This window comes from Saccopteryx leptura, chromosome 5 (genome assembly GCF_036850995.1).
Source record: "Saccopteryx leptura isolate mSacLep1 chromosome 5, mSacLep1_pri_phased_curated, whole genome shotgun sequence".
NCBI lineage: Eukaryota > Metazoa > Chordata > Mammalia > Chiroptera > Emballonuridae > Saccopteryx > Saccopteryx leptura.
The window spans coordinates 107335608-107352509 of record NC_089507.1 but is presented as its reverse complement, the minus strand read 5'-3'; the positions used below and the strand labels follow the sequence as shown (position 1 = coordinate 107352509).

The 16902-nt window shown below is 40.1% G+C and overlaps 1 protein-coding gene across 3 annotated transcripts in view; it reads right to left on the bottom strand.

The window, feature by feature from the left end:
- Positions 1–16371, bottom strand: part of STAM (signal transducing adaptor molecule) — an 84488-nt gene extending 68117 nt beyond the window's left edge. For 2 of the 3 annotated variants that reach the window (XM_066384516.1, XM_066384517.1), the window contains exon 1: positions 15820–16095. In XM_066384516.1, coding sequence (XP_066240613.1) covers positions 15820–15859 — 40 coding nt within the window. In that variant the 5' untranslated portion in view covers positions 15860–16095. Of the gene's footprint in view, positions 1–15819; positions 16096–16214 lie in introns of those variants that run through there. The other variant, XM_066384518.1, reaches the window with a different exon arrangement.
- Positions 16372–16902: the final 531 nt, after the last annotated feature.

The following is a 16902-nucleotide window of genomic DNA, read 5'->3' as shown; positions in this document are numbered from 1 at the left end:
CCAAGTCTAAGTGTTCTATCAATAACTGAGTCTCATATCCCTAACCCATTTACCCTCAACCCCTCTGAAGCCCAAGAAGACAGAGTAAGTGATCCTGAACAATATTCTCCAGTCTAATATTTACTTCTTAGAAAAAGAAAGCAAGTTTACTTTTGATAGGGGGAACTCAAGAGTTAAAATTTTAGCTTAAATAATAATGGCTTTAGTTATAATCAATAGGCTTAATGGTTAATGCAAATAAAAATGTGTCCCAGGAACTGGGATACCTAAATGTGCCTATAAGACTTAACGAGATCTGCAAGAAAGCCACTTTTGTGCCCCAGGGCTCTGCAAGCAAAGCCTTTGTGCTCCAAGGACAGAACACCGCTGATATTCATCCATTTAACTTTGACTATGATCGAATTTATTCTCCCTTGAAATTCCAAAACGCTTATCTATCCTTTTCTTACCCTTATAAATAAAAGGCTGGCTCAGGATAGGAGATGGAAGATGGCTATGGGAACATAACCCTCATCTCCTCATATCACTGGCTATCTGAATTAAGCGCCCATAAAAGATTCAATCCCTGTTTCTATTTATTTGGCTGAAGTGGTGACAGGCAGTACAAACACGGATTATTTTCAGTTTCACTTTGATCTGTTAGTGCCTTTAAATAATTAATTTATAACCCTACTGACAGACATTTTTAAAAGCATAGTGTACAATTTTTTTTTATAATAATTTTATTTTTTTAATGGGGTGACATCAATAAATCAGGATACATATATTCAAAGATAACAAGTCCAGGTTATCTTGTCGTTCAATTATGTTGCATACCCACCACCCAAAGTCAGATTGTCCTCTGTCACCTTCTATCTTGTTTTCTTTGTGCCCCTCCCCACCCCCTTTCCCTCTCCCATTCCCCTCTCCCCCCCCCCCGTAACCACCACACTCTTATCAATGTCTCTTAGTTTCACTATTATGTCCCACCTACATATGGAATAATACAGTTCCTGGTTTTTTCTGATTTACTTATTTCGCTTCGTATCATGTTATCAAGATCCCACCATTTTGCTGTAAATGTTCCGATGTCATCATTTCTTATGGCTGAGTAGTATTCCATAGTGTATACATGCAGCCCCATGTTTATTGCAGCATTGTTCACAGTGGCCAGGACATGGAAACAACCAAAAAGCCCATCAATAGATGACTGGATAAAGAAGATGTGTACAATTTTTTTTTAAAGAACACACTTAATGGCCCTGTCCGGTTGGCTGAATAGTAAAGCATCAGCCCAGCATGTGGATGTCCCAGGTTCAATTCCCAGTCAGGGCACACAGGAAAAGCACTTATCTGCTTCTCCACCCTTCACTCCCTCCTTTCTCTCTATTTCTCTCTTCCCCTCCACTGGAGCTGAGGCTCCACTAAAGCAAAGTTGGCCCAGGCACTAAGGATGGCTCCATGGCCTCCACCTCAGGTGCCAGAATGGCTCCAGTTGCAGTGAAGCAACGCCCCAGATGGGCAGAGCATCGCCCCCGATGGGCTTGCCGGGTGGGTCCCGGACAGGCGCATCCAGGAGTCTGTCTCTCTGACTCCCTGCTTCTCACTTCAGAAAAATACAATAAATAAATAAATGAACATACTTAAAAATTAAAACCTATCACCTTATTTAAAAGCATAACGGCTACGCTTATTAAAACTTAATGTTTAATAGTTAACTAGAAATGACACACTTATGTTTGATCAAATAAAAGTTGCCTATTATCATAACTAAGTATATTTTTAAAGTTCCTGAATTAAGTCATATCCAGGAATGTCTTATATAGCCATTAGATAATTATGTGAATACTCAGGATCTACCTTCATTATCTTCCTAGACATAAACAGTATCAGTATCTTCCTCAAACATATATATACAGATCAGAAGTGCAACCTATTCAGAACTCTAAAACTGTCAACATCATTTATTGATGCTACCTCAAGATCAGCAAGCACAGTAGGGAAATTCCTCTGTTATAAAACAAGTTGTTTTTTTTAATCAGAAGACTATAAACTACTAGCAGCAGTTCAACATGGTTTTGTGAATAGCAAATTAAGTCAAAACTGTTTACTTTCTAAGGTAAAAAAGGGTTTGTGTGGAAGGGAAAAGTGACAAAAATAAAATACTTGCTTCTAAAGGATTCAAAACTTCTTAATGATCTCATTTTATCCTCAGATTATCCTTACACAATTAGAGGAGACTGATAAATTTGCCTAGCAATGTCCAGAAAATAACTCACACAGCCTCATATAAATTTAACTAGCCTAAATGGATTGACAAACTTTTGTCTGACCAGCTTATTTACGTTTTTCTCAAAATTTATGACTAACAAAGGTTTAGGTAGCTGAAAAACTGACAGGATGATTACCTACCATGTTCAGGCTCAGGAAAAAAAATATCATTCAATCAGCTTGAAGATGCTCATCAAAATGGGCAATGAAGAAAGCAGTCTTAAAGAAATTACCCTCTTTTTTGAGACTATGAGAATCAATTTTTCAAAAATGTCTCTTCTAATTCCCTGTCCCTCCTGACAACTGGAAAGTATGTCTACAAAGAAAAGCAATCTGAAGCTCTACTAGTCAGAAAGAAACAGGTGTCAAAGGAACAGCATGGTTGCATCTCAGAGAAAAGCACAAAACAGAAATTAAAAACTAAAAGCATTAATAAGAATAGCTTACATGATAGGTAAAATGGGCACAGAAGAAACAATGAATACAATTTCTCAACCCAGTGAATAGCAGACATTTAACATATCCACATTCTGATTTTTTCACCTTTCTCCCGAGTTTCTTTTGATAGCAATTGATTCCACTCCTCACAATCCAAGTAGTATTCAAAGGCATCACTATTTCAAACTTCATTATAAGAGGAACTAAAATGTATCCATTAATTATTATATTCAAGGTAATGTGCTAACTGTTTCATATCCAATGACTCCTTAAAACAACACTAATGAGGACTAATGAAGAGAAGAGTATGTCAGGCTGGAGGATCCACTTCTGAAAAAGCAGTGGCATACAACCAACAAGGAATAAAATATGCTTTGAGGAAAAGTAGTGGACAGGGGGGCTGATGAGTTAAAAAGGAGCCAATCTATCAGGAAAAGAAAGTATACAGACCACAGCAACAGCAAAATCCTTGAAGGCACATTCAGTGTACCTGGCATACAGAAGACAGTATATGTTTAGGATGTAGAGAACTACAACTACAGAAGTCAAGAACGACCCCCACATTCTTGACATACATATCTAAGTAAACTAAGGAACCAGTCATTAGGACAGAAGAAAAGCATACTAGAAATTAAACTTTGAATATGATTCGAAACATGCTGAATTTAAGGTATCTGAAGCATATTCAACTCCAGAAAATAGAATGTCAGTGTTTTTCTAAGTGTTACTCATAGCAGCTTCATGAGGTAAATATTTTTATTCCTATTTACAAAGGTGGAAAGGGAATGCAGAGGGTTCTATACTTGCCGAAGTATATACTTTGCCCACTTACTACTAGCAAATGCTGCAGCTGCAATTTAAACCTAAAGCCTAAAGTCCTTCCACTACACCACACTGCAGGAGAATAATGGGAAATTAACATTTATTAAGACTAATCTGGCTGTGGTGTGTGATGATGCCATGTGGACAAAGCAAACCGAAGGAAAAATATGTCCAATTCTATAGGCTACAAACTGGTCCAAAGTAATCTGACCAGGAATGCAAATGTACTATTATAAAAACAAAACTTGATGACTAAGCAGAGGCAGGGGAATGATTTAAAATGCCTCTTGGGTTTCCAGTCAAAATAACTAGAACATTATAAAATTACCAAATAATGAAGAAAGAACCAAACTGGGATGGTAAGTTCAGTTTTTTGACAGATTTGAGTTTTTTGTAGGTACTAACAGAACACTGAATAGAAATACAACACTGGAGATCTAGAAATATATGTACCAGGCACTGTCCCTAAGGTACTAGGAACAGAAATGAAAAGTTGTTATCCTTATGGAGTTTACATTCCACACAATCAATCAATCATCAATCAACTAACCAATCTCAGGTAATTGAATACTAAAAAAAAACAACAACAAGGTAACAGTGAGTGGGTAAAGATGAATATTTTTTTCACAGAAGGTAATTAGGGAAAGCCTCTCTTAGAAACTAATTTGAACAGTCTTGAATGATGTGGTGAAGACCCTCCCTGGCAAAGAAAACAGCACAACAGAGATACAGGGAAGAGAGCATGGAGTGTTAGACCCAAAAGGCTTAGAATGAGAGAGAGTAGAGATCCTAATCACATCAGAGACAGAGGAAGGGGGCTGACAGTGCCCCACAATAAGGAATTTGCACTTCCCTGTAAGTGGAATGGGAAGATCCTGGAGGGTGCTGAGCAGGTAACATTATATGACATCTTTCAAAGATCCTTGACCTTTGTAAATGAGAACTGACTACAGATGACAAAGAAGCCTAATATAAGACTTTTGCCATAGTCTAAGAAAGAGGTAATGATGACTGGAGTGAGATAATAGTGGTGAGGTAAGAAGTAATGAGGTTCTGGATATATTTTTAAAGTAGAGCAAAAAGATCTTTCTGATAGAATGGATATGGAGTGTGAAGGAAAAAGAGAAATCAGTGATGACTCCTAGACAATAGATATGAGTGACAGGAAATATCAATGGTGCCATCTACTTACCGTATTTCCCCATGTATAAGAAGCTCCCAGGTATAAGACACACCTTAATTTTGGGGCCCAAAATTTGAAAAAAATGTAGTACATAAAGTTATTGAACTCAAGTTTTATTCATCATAAAATTCACACAACTCCTCATCACTGTCAAAACTCCCATCCATAAGATTGTTGTCCTCATCTGTGTCTGATGACAAGTCACTGTCTTCAATGAGCACAAAAACAAGTGCAAAAAAGTGGGAAATGCAAGTAAAAAAAAAATATATATATATATATATAACCACTATATAAGATGCACCCAGTTTTTAGACCTAGACCCCAATTTTTTTTCCAGAAAAAAAGATGTGTCTTATACATGGGGAAACAGTAAATGGGTAATGATGAAAAATGAGCAAGTCTGCAGAAAGAAACTAAGAACTATTACTATCTCTATATTCCATATTAAAAATAAGATAACTGAGGCACAGATATCTAAGCAACTAGACAAAAAATTGTATTACTGGTAGCAGCAAACCTGGGAAATGAATTCAGGCAGTGTAGCTCCAGAATCTGAATTCAATAATCAAATTCAATAACCCAGAAGAAATGGATAAGTTCCTAGAAATATATACCCTTCCTAGATTGAATCATGGAGAACTGGAAACACTAAATAGACCGATACACAGTGAGGAAATAGAAACAGCTATCAAAAACCTCCAAAAGGCCTAGCCAGTGGCATCAGCCTGGTGTATGGACATCCCGGTTCACTTACCGGTCAGGAAACACAGGAGAAGTGACCATCTGCTTCTCTCCCTTTTCCTCCCACACACAACTGGTTCTCCCGTGAAACCCGGAAGAATAGCTCCAATGGAGCGCTTCAGCCTCAGGTGCTAAAAATAGTTCAATCGCCTGACCAGGCGGTGGCACAGTGGCTAGAGCATCGGACTGGGATGCGGAGGACCCAGGTTCGAGACCCTAAGGTCACTAGCTTGAGCGCGGGCTCATCTGGTTTGAGCAAAAAGCTCACCAGCTTGGATCCAAGGTCGCTGGCTCAAGCAAGGAGTTATTCGGTCTGCTGAAGGCCCACGGTCAAGGCACATATGAGAAAGCAATCAATGAACAACTAAGGTGTTGCAACGCGCAACAAAAAACAAATGATTGATGCTTCTCATCTCTCTGTTCCTGTCTGTCTGTCCCTGTCTATCCCTCTCTCTGACTCTCTCTCTGTCTCTGTAAAAAAAAAATAGCTCAATACTGGATTGCCAGGTGGATCCTGGTCTGGGTGCATGTGGGAGTCTGCCTCACTATCTCATTTCCTCTCACCTTAAAAAAAAAAACTCCCAAAATATAAAAATCCAGGACAAGATGGCCTCACTAGTGAATAAGATTTGATTCTTATTCTCCTCACACTCTTCCAAAAAATTGAGGAGGCAATAATTCCTAACACATTTTATGAATTTTATGAGGCCAACATAACTATGATACCAAAACCTGGCAAGGATAACACATACACACAACACACACTAAAGACCCATACCTCTGATGACTACAAATGCAAAAATCCTAAACAAAATACTAGATAACCTAATACAAAAATACATTTAAAAAAATAATCATGATCAAGTTGGGTTCATTCCAGGGGCACAAGGATGATTCAACACATGCAACTTCATAGATGTGATACACCACATCAACAAAACAAAGGATTAAAATCATATGATCTTCTCCTTAGATGCAGAAAAGCATTTAATAAGATACAATATCCACTTATGATTAAAACACTCAATGAAATGGATACAGAATGGAAGTACCTCAACATAATAAAGACCATATGTGAGGAACCTCAGCCAATATCACACTCAATGATGAAAAATAGAAAGTTTTTCCTCTAAAATCAGGAACAAGACAAGGATATCCACTCTCACCACTCTTATTCTACACAGTTCCAGAAATTGTAGCCAGAACAATAAGGCAAGAGAAAAAAATAAAAGGCATCCAAATTGAGAAGGAAGAAATGTCACTTTTTACAAGTGACATGATTCTATATATAAAAAACTCTACAGACTCCTTCAAAAAACATTATAGCCTGGCCTGTGGTGGCGCAGAGGATAAACCTTTGGCTTGGAATGCCAAGGTTGCTGGTTCAAAACCCTGGGCTTCCCTGGTCAAGGCACATACAGCAAGCAAGCAATGAACAACTAACATGAAGCAACTATGAGTTGTTACTTCCCATTCCATGCTCTCCTTTCTCTCCTGTCTCTGTAAAATCAATAAATCGTGTTTTTTTTTTAAAAAAACCTATTATAAACAATAAAGAAATGCAGTTAAGTTGCAGAATACAAAATCAATGTACAAATATACACTGCTTTTCTATATACTAACAATAAAACTTCAGAAATAGAAAAGAAAGAAACAATTTCTTAATAATTGCAATCAAAAAAATAAAATACCTAGGAATAAGTACATACAGAAAACTACAAAGCATTATTAAAAGAGACTGAAAAATACAATGAAATGGAAAGATATTCTGTATTCATGGATTGGAAGACTCAACCTACTTAAAATATCTATATTACCCAAAGCAATATACAGATTTAATGTAATCCCCATCAAAACCCCAATGTCAAAACAAACAAACAAACCCCAATGTCATTTTTTAGAGAAACAAAACAAAAAACATCAGATGTGTATGGAACCACAAAAGATCCCAAATAGCCAAAGCCAAAGGAATCAGACTATCTAACTTCAAATTAAACCACAGAGCAACAATAATCAAAACAGCATAGTACTGACAGAATAACATACACACAGACCAATGGAACAGAACTAAGAGCTCAAAATTAAAAACACATGTATACAAGCAAAGAATCTTTGACAAAGGAGTCAAAAACAAAATGGAGAAAAGAAAGCTTCTTCAATAAATAGTGCTGGGAAAACTGGAAAGCCACATGCAAAAGAATGAAACAATCAGACAATGTGACCCATGTATAAGAATTAATTCAAAATGAATCAAAGACCTAAATATAAGCTCTAAAACAAAAACCTACACAAAACACAGGTACTAAACTTTTTATAGTCTTAGAGATTTTACAAATTTGACTCCAAAGGCAAGGGAAGTAAAGACAAAAATTAAAAAATGGACTATATCAAGCTAAAAAGTTTCTGCACAGCAAAAGAAACCAACAAAACAAAAAGACAACAAACCAAACGGGAGAAGATATTGGTAAACAACAGCTCAAGAAAGAAATACTTAAAAAAGAGAGACCATGTGCACTACTACTATGTTCAGTGCAGCACTATTCACAATGGCCAAGACACAGAGACAACCAAAGTGTCCTTCAATAGAGGACTGGATAAAGATGATATGGTACATATATACTGTGGAATATGATTCAGCCGTAGGAAAGATGAAATACAGTAAGTCCGAGTTACAAACATCTGACTTACGTACAATTCATACTTACGAAAGGAGTGACACAAGGGCTGTTGGTGATCACTACAGTTGGACATTAGTGAAAATGATATCATAGTTACTTAACTTGGCTCGCATGGCAAATAACTCACCAATGAAGACCTTATGGAACTCAGAGCAGCAGATGACAGCATTTAGGAAAGAAAATAGGGACCTAGAAACTCCAGAACCAAAAAAGTGTTCAGCAAAAGAGTTAGCTGATGCTTTTTGTCTCATTGAAGCAGAAATTAGAGGAACAAGATCCTGCCTGATACAGAGTTTCACCAGAGTTTACTGAACAGTCACAGAAAGCCTGAGATGCTACAGGGCCATTCGTGATGAGAAAATGAAAAGCTTTGTACAAACCTCCCTTGATGTTACTTTAAGAAACTGACTCCAGCCTGACCAGGCGGTGGCGCAGTGGATAGAGCATTGGACTGGGATGCAGAGGATCCAGGTTCGAGACCCCGAGGTCGCCAGCTTGAGTGCGGGCTCATCTGGTTTGAGGAAAGGCCCACCAGCTTGAACCCAGGGTCGCTGGCTCCAGCAAGGGGTTACTCGGTCTGCTGAAGGCCCGTGGTCAAGGCACATATGAGAAAGCAATCAATGAACAACTAAGGTATTGCAACGCGCAATGAAAAACTAATGATTGATGCTTCTCATCTCTCTCTGTTCCTGTCTGTCTGTCCCTGTCTATCCCTCTCTCTGACTCACTCTCTGTCTCTGTAAAAAATAAATAAATAAATAAAATTAAAAAGAAACTGACTCCAACAGCAGAATAAAACCCTGCGTCTCTAACACCAGTCCCATCCTCTCCAACAAGTCCATCATCTTCTGCATCATCCAGATTGTTTAAAGTTGTATTTAAAAATGTTTAAGTATTGCCTCACCAATGGTGGCACAGTGAATTGAACGTTGACCTGGGACAATTAAGGTCCTTGGTTTGAAACCCTAAGGTCGCTGCTTAAGCAAGGTGTCACTGGTTCAGTTTGAGCCCCAAGGTCAAGGCACATATGAGAAGCAATCAATCAACAACTAAAGTGAAGCCACTGTGAGTTGATGCCTCTCATCTCTCTCTCTCTCCCTTTCTATCTCTCTCTCAAATCTATTTTTTTTTAATTTGAAAATGTTTAAGTATTTATATGCACAGAAAGCTAAAAATAAATACTGTGTTAAGACAAACATCTGTCCTAGTTGCATTTAACAGGTAAATGTACCTGTTCCAACTTACATATAAATTAAACTTAAGAACAAACCTACAGACTCTCTTTCATAACCTGGGAACTTCCTGTAGTGCCATTTGCGGCAACATGGGTGAACCTTGAGAAAATGATGCTAAGCAAAATAAGTCAGAGAAAGTAAAAAACCGCTCTGGCTGGATAGCTCAAATGATCAGAGCGTCGTCCAGAAGTGCAAAGGTTGCTGATTAGATCCCTGGTCAGGGCACATATGGGAATAGATTGATGTTCCTGTTTTTCTCTCTCCCTTCCTTTCTCTCTAAAATCAATAAAGTAAACACACACACACACACACACACACACACACACACACACACAAAACATATAATTTCACTCATATGCGGGATATAAAACTGAAACTCTTAGACATAGACAACAGTATGGTGGCTACCAGAAGGAAAAGGCGTTGGGGGATAGTAAAGGATAAAGGGAGCCTGACCAGGCGGTGGCGCAGTGCATAGAGCGTTGAACTGCAATGCCGAGGACCCAGGTTCGAGAGCCCAAGGTCGCCAGCTTGAGCGTGGGCTCATCTGGTTTGAGCAAAAGCTCACCAGCTTGGACCCAAGGTCGCTGGCTCGAGCAAGGGGTTACTCAGTCTGCTGAAGGCCCACAGTCAAGGCACATATGAGAGGGCAATCAATGAACAACTAAGGTGTTGCAACGAAAAACTGATGATTGATGCTTCGCATCTCTCCATTGCTGTCTGTCCCTGTCTATCTCTCTCTGACTCTCTCTCTGCTCTGTAAAAAAAAATAATAATAATAATAAAGGATAAAGGGATACAAATATATGGTAATAAAAGATAATTTGACTTTGAGCGGTGGGCACACAATGCAATATACAAATCATGTATCACAGAAATCTACATTTGAAATCCATATAATCTTATTAACCAATGTCAATCCAATAAATGTAATTAAAAAATCATTTTTTAAGTTAATTTTAGAGTGTGGAAAGAAGAGAGATGGGGAAAAGAGGGGAGGAGAGAGAGGTGGAGAGAGAGAGAGAAACATCAATCTGTTGTTCCACTGACTTATGCCCTCACTGGTCCTTGTATGTACCCTCACCAGGGATTGAACCCACCACCTTGGTGTATTGGCACAACGTTCTAACCAACTGAGCTATCTGGTCAGGGCTAAGAAAAAAGAATTCTTAAAGCTAAGCTAAATCATTTTCTAAGACTCTAAAGGGAAAAATAATTTCAAAGTTCTAGATCTGAGCTCCAAGCTCAATTTGACTTGTGAAAGTCACAGAAAGAAGCCAAAAAAATTTTGAAAAAGGCTAAGCAGAAAAAATTTGTTGTCTTAGAAACCAAGTCAATAAAGTATATCAAAGAGGAATGCTAAGAGATCAAGAAAGAAATGGCCTAGTGATTGATCGCTGGATTTGGCAAGATGGAAGTCACTAGGGACTTTGAAATAAAAGCTTGATGGAATAAGTTATCTTTATAATTCAAGAGTTGAACTTCGCAAGAAATATAATATCAAAATGAGATTCATTTATTTAATAATTGCTTAACTGAATGTTTATTAGTGTCAGACACACTACACTGAACCACACAAAAATCCCTGTCCTCATGGAGCTCACATTCCAATAACATGTTCAGACATTTATTCAAAGGAAAAGTTATTGACAGTATTTTGCTTCTTTATATGAAATGTTTTATTACATAAATCTGTTCATGAATTTCTGATTCACCATATCAGTTTATGAGTAAAGTAGAAGATAATTTTGGAGACTATATACTGATGTTAAATAGTAAATAACTATATCACATGATTTAGTGGAAGTACTTTAATATCACTGACATACTCACTGATGAATAAAGTGAGAAGGAATATTGATAAATATACATATTCTACATACTATATTCTATATATTATTCTAGTAAAAAAGTTTAACATGGGAGTCCACTGGAGCAGTGGTCCCCAACCCCCGGGCCGCAGACCAGTACCGGTCCGTGGGCCATTTGCTACCGGTCCGCAGAGAAAAAATAAATAACTTACATTATTTTTGTTTTATTTATATTTAAGTCTGAATGATGTTTTATTTTAAAAAAATGACAAGATTTCGATTCCCAGCAGGGCACACAGGAGAAGCGCCCATTTGCTTCTCCACCCCTCCCCTTCTCCTTCCTCTCTGTCTCTCTCTTCCCCTTCCTCAGCCAAGGCTCCATTGGAGCAAAGTTGGCCCGGGCGCTGAGGATGGCTCTGTGGCCTCTGCCTCAGGTGCTAGAATGGCTCTGGTTGCAACAGAGCGACACCCCAGATGGGCAAAGCATCGCTCCCTGGTGGGCGTGCTGGTGGATCCCAGTAGGGCGCATGCGGGAGTCTGTCTGACTGCCTCCCTGTTTCCAACTTCAGAAAAATAAAAAAAAATTTAAAAGACCAGATTCCTTCTGTTACATCTGTCTAAGACTCACTCTTGATGCTTGTCTCAATCATGTGATACATTTATCCATCCCACCCTAAAGGCCAGTCCGTGACAATATTTCCTGACATTAAACCGGTCCGTGGCCCAAAAAAGAGTCCACTGAACTGGACTCTTTCCAAGGGCTATTTATTGGCAGTCTCTGATGGGTGTTCTCAGATAACCTTTCATGATATTTTGATACTTGGATCATGAGAAGAGTATTGATCCAAATACCCAAAACCTGACCAACTATAAAAAGTAAGCCTTTCCAGATCTTCAGTATTGTGAACAATGCTGCCATGAACATGGGGGTACATTTCTTTTTTTCAGTCGGTGATATGGTGTCCTTGGGATATATTCCTATAAGTGGGATGGCTGGGTCAAAGGGCAGTTCTATCTCTAATTTTTTGAGGAATCTCCATACTGTTTTCCACAGTGGCTGCACCAGTCTGCATTCCCACCAGCAGTGCAGGAGGGTTTCCCTTTCTCTACATCCTCACCAGCACCTATCGTGTGCTGTTTTGTTAATGAGCGCCATTCTGACTGGTGTGAGGTGATATCTCATTGTGGTTTTAATTTGCATTTCTCTAATGATTAGTGATGTTGAACATTTTTTCATATGCCTATTTGCCATCTGTACGTCCTCTTTAGTGTCCATCAGTGGACAAGTGGATTAAAAAGCTGTGGTACATATATACAATTGAATACTATGAGGCTATGAAAAGGAAGGAAATATTACCTTTTGCAACAATATGGAGGGACCTGGAAACTATTATGTTGAGTGCAATAAGCCAGGCAGAGAAAGACAAATATCATATGACCTCACTAATTTGAGGAATCCAAGGAATAATGTGAACTGAGGAACAGAATTGAGACAGAGGAGGGATCAAAGGGACCAGAGGAAAAGAGGACAGAGGGAAAGGGGATGATAGGATGGGATAAACCTGAAGGGAAGGGGGGAGGGCACTGAAGGGAGGGGGACAAGGGAGATGTTGAGGGGAATGGGGGAAGGGGGGATGCATTCGGGGTGACCCTAGAATCTATGTAAATACAATTAATTAAATAAAAAAAATTTTTTAAAAAGTAAGCCTTTGCCTGACCTGTGGTCACACAGTGGATAAAGCATCGACCTGGAATGCTGATGTCACTGGTTCAAAATCCCAGGCTTGCCTGGTCAAGGCCCATACATGAAACAACTACTACCAGTTGATTCTTCCCCTTTCTCCTCCCCATTCTCTCTCTCTCTCTTTCCTCTCTCTAAAATCAATAAATAAATTTTTTTTAAAAAAAGTAAGCCCTCTGGTGTAAAATAAAGTTCCTACATTCAAGAAATTTACTAACAGGAGTGATACATTCTCAATTCAACAACTATTTATAAGCACCAATTATGTAGCAACCAATAAAATAATTAAGGAACTTAACACAGAATATAACACTAAAGACAAAAGGTGTTGTAGGAGTTTTGAATAGATTACAGTGAGCAAGAGCAGTGGTTCTCAACTGGGAGCTACTTTGTGGGCCTTTGGGATCTTAAGCAATTTTTGGAAATCTTTTAAATCATTATTGGGTGAGGGGATGCCACTGGCATCTAGTGGTTATATGTCAGGGATGCTGCTAAACACCTTACACTGCAAAGGACAGTGCACAAAGACATTTATCTGGTCCAAACCGTTAATAGTGTTGCTACTGAAAAACCCTAGGCTAAAGTAATCAGAAAATGATTCAGGTATAATGAGTTGGATTCTGAGTAGGCCTTTACTCATGAGGATATGTAGAAAGGTAGAAAAAACAACAGAGGCAAACATATAAAGGCAAGAAAGACCCTGCTGTGAACTGGGTGTTGTAGGTACTGAGTGAGACAGGATCTGACTTTAAGAAATTTATCTGAATCCAATGGAAATGTGCATTGAAAACGTTGTAGGATATAAAGATGATTGGGTAGTTGGAAGCTACATCATACAAAAGCTAGATAAAGATACTGGAAACAAAAGAAGCAGGTATTAAATTGCTTTATTTAAGCATTTGCCCTAGAAACTAATGTCATAAATTGTGAAACTGCTTAAGAGCAGCAATTACGTCTTATTGGTAACTCTATTTTTTTTAAAGTATCATTTATTTTATTTTATTTTTTTAAAGACTTTATTCATTTTAGAGAGGGAGGAGGGGAGGGGAGAGAGAGAGAGAGAGAGAGAGAGAGAGAGAGAGAGAAGGGGAGGGGGAGGAGCAGAAAGCATCAAACTCCCATATGTGCCCTGAACCGGGCAAGCCCAGGGTTTCGAACCGGCAACCTCAAGGTTCCAGGTTGACGCTTTATCCACTGCACCATCACAGGTCAGGCGGTAACTCTATTTTTTATGTCACTGAACAGTGTCCTGAAAGTAGTGTGTGCTAAGTGTATAGTAAATTAAATTTAATTTCCAACTAATTATTATTATTTTTAAGTGATAGTAGGGGAGATAGTGAGACAGACTCCCGCATGTACCAGACTGGGATTCACCATCAACTCCAGGCTCCAGCAGATGCTCAAATCAACAGAGCTATTTTTAGCACCTGAGGCTGTCTCACTCCAACCAACCCCAACCAAGTTATCCTCACTGCTTGAGCCAATCAAGCCACTGGTTGTGGAAGAGGGAGAGAAGTAGATGGTAGCTTCTTCTGTGTGCCCTGATCAGGAATCAAACCATGATGGGGCCGGCACTATACCCACTGAGCAAACCAGCCAGAGCCTCCAACTAATTATTTACAAGTATTATTGGTGATCTCTAAAGTAGAATCCACAATTAGTATTCAGGAAATTCATTTAAACTCAAACAAAAAAAGCTATCATGTAGTAAGTGCCTACTGTATAAAGGCACTGTAGTACGCCCTCTACACATATTATTCCATTTAATCACAAACAGAATATGTTTTTCACTCTTTAAAGATGAGGATATTGGGACTCAAAGAACTTAAGTAACTTCCAGCTAGGAAGAGGCAGATATAAGACTGAACCCTTTTCTAGTCTTAGCCCCAATCTCCAAGCTTAAGCGATATGCTGTGACATAGGGTTACAAAAAGCAAAATCTGACACCCATTATTCACAATTAAAATATACAAGCACTTCCATTTAAAGCTGTCTTTATCCTTCTTAAATAGTTACTAATTCTGCCTTAAGGGAAACGGTATTTGGCTTGCTTTCACTCCACACCTGTGTGCCACGGTAGTTCCTAACTACATTCAAACACCCCAAATTCTCCTCCGGGAAACCCAAACTCCAGTAGTTGTTACCCTTAAACCAAAAAAAGATTTATTTTTTTAAAAAACTAATCTGTTGAATTGGTATGATCAGTGCTTACTACCAATACTTCAGAAAACCAAAAAGAGAAAAAGAAATAGCATTTCAAGTTAAAAACAAATTAGCATTTTCAGATTCAAGATCCTCGTCCACACTTTTTAAAGTAGAGACCTACTCTAAACCAGACAGTCCAGTGGCTCAGGTCCTCAACTCCCTCTGAGCCGTTGCCAACTATGCCATTTTCACCTCCCAACGCTTCTTAGGGGTCTGCCTTAAACAGAGGCTCTCCTCCCGCTAGTAAAAAAATAGATTTTTTAAAGTCCTGTTTAAGGAACCTAACCTAAAACATTCTTCCAGTTCCAGACACTTAAATTAACATCTGTCCAGGGAAACACTTCATGATAGGGTTTATAATCCTACCCTAGACGATGCTCCTCAGTTCTCAGCCTTTTTCCAGAAGCACCGTCCCCCCAATACCAAATACTACCCGGCTGTTCCTCCGAAGCTCTCAACAGCAACCCTTCCAGCACTTCTTTCCAAACCTCTGGTCCCAGCTCAAGGCCCATTCGGCAAACTCTCTGAGTCCCATTTCTTCCAAAGAGGCTACCCCAAGCCCACAGCCTCCTCCGAACTCTCAAGGAGCCTGGGTTAAGGGGACCAGCTTGGCCCTGGCCCGGGGCTCCAGGGGCTCCAGAAGGCACGCAGAGCGCGGGGCAGAGCGGGCTTGCAGTCCGGGGGCGAGTGCACCGGGGGCAGCACGAGCTCTTACCGACATCCTGGTCGAAGGGATTGGTGGCAAAGAGAGGCATCTCCACTGCGTGCCGAGGTGTCCGCAGGGACTCCCCGTCGACACCACGCGAGTCAGGGTGTGACGGAGAGAGGAAGACACCTCAGGCAAAAACAGCAACGGACACGGACACTACCGGGTCCGCGACAGGTCCTCGTCTCACCCAGCGTCAGCGACCGCGGCGGCAGCGGGGAAAGCGACGGTAGCGGCGGCAACAGCAAAGCAACCGAGAAAGCCCCCGCGTGGAGCCTGTCGGGAATCCGGGTGACCTCAGCGCTGCCTGACCAGAACCTGCCCCACCAGAACAGGCCCAGCCGAAGCACCGCCTCCGCCCGCCTCCTCTTTTGATTAGTCATACAGGAGAGTAGCAGTAATACCCACGTTGTCCGCCTCGGCCTTGGCGGGCAGTCTCCCGAGGACAGGGTCCTCCAGGCGCGCCGAGGCCGACGAGCATCCCCAGGAGTGAATCAGAGACTGGGAGGAAGGGTCGCGTTTGTGTGCGGCAAGACCTGTTGTTCCTCTCTGTCGGTTGTCATAACTGTCGTTTCTGTGGAGGGGGTGGGAATTCTCCTGTTTGGAGTCATCAAGGTGAAAAGGCTATGAGTAATTTGCTGTCTGAGGTGACGGGAAATGCTTGAAGTCATGTGAGCTGAGCAGGCTGGCTGGAATCCCTAAGGAGGGGGAGTGGCAGGGCGCGCGGCGCCCTCGGAGAGGGCTGAGCTGAGGGCCCCTCCCGGGCTCCCCTGAAGCCCAGCTCCGAACGGGGCGCTCGTCGGTACTCACTGCAATCCCTAAGCGGTCTGTTGATCGGAAAATAAGTTTCACAACCAAGAATGTGTTCCTAAACCGACCAAAAAGAAAAAAGAAATATGGAGCTAGAAATTGATTAGTGATTTCTGTTCACTTAAAATGTTTAGTAATTTTATTTATAAATTTATTTAACAATAAAAAGTATGTAGAAATTTTAAGGAGCATCAACTAGATTCTGCGTGCTTGTTGGAATAGAGCATCTTGCATGTGAATCGAAATTATGCAAATTATATCCAAACAGTAGAGCATTTCCAA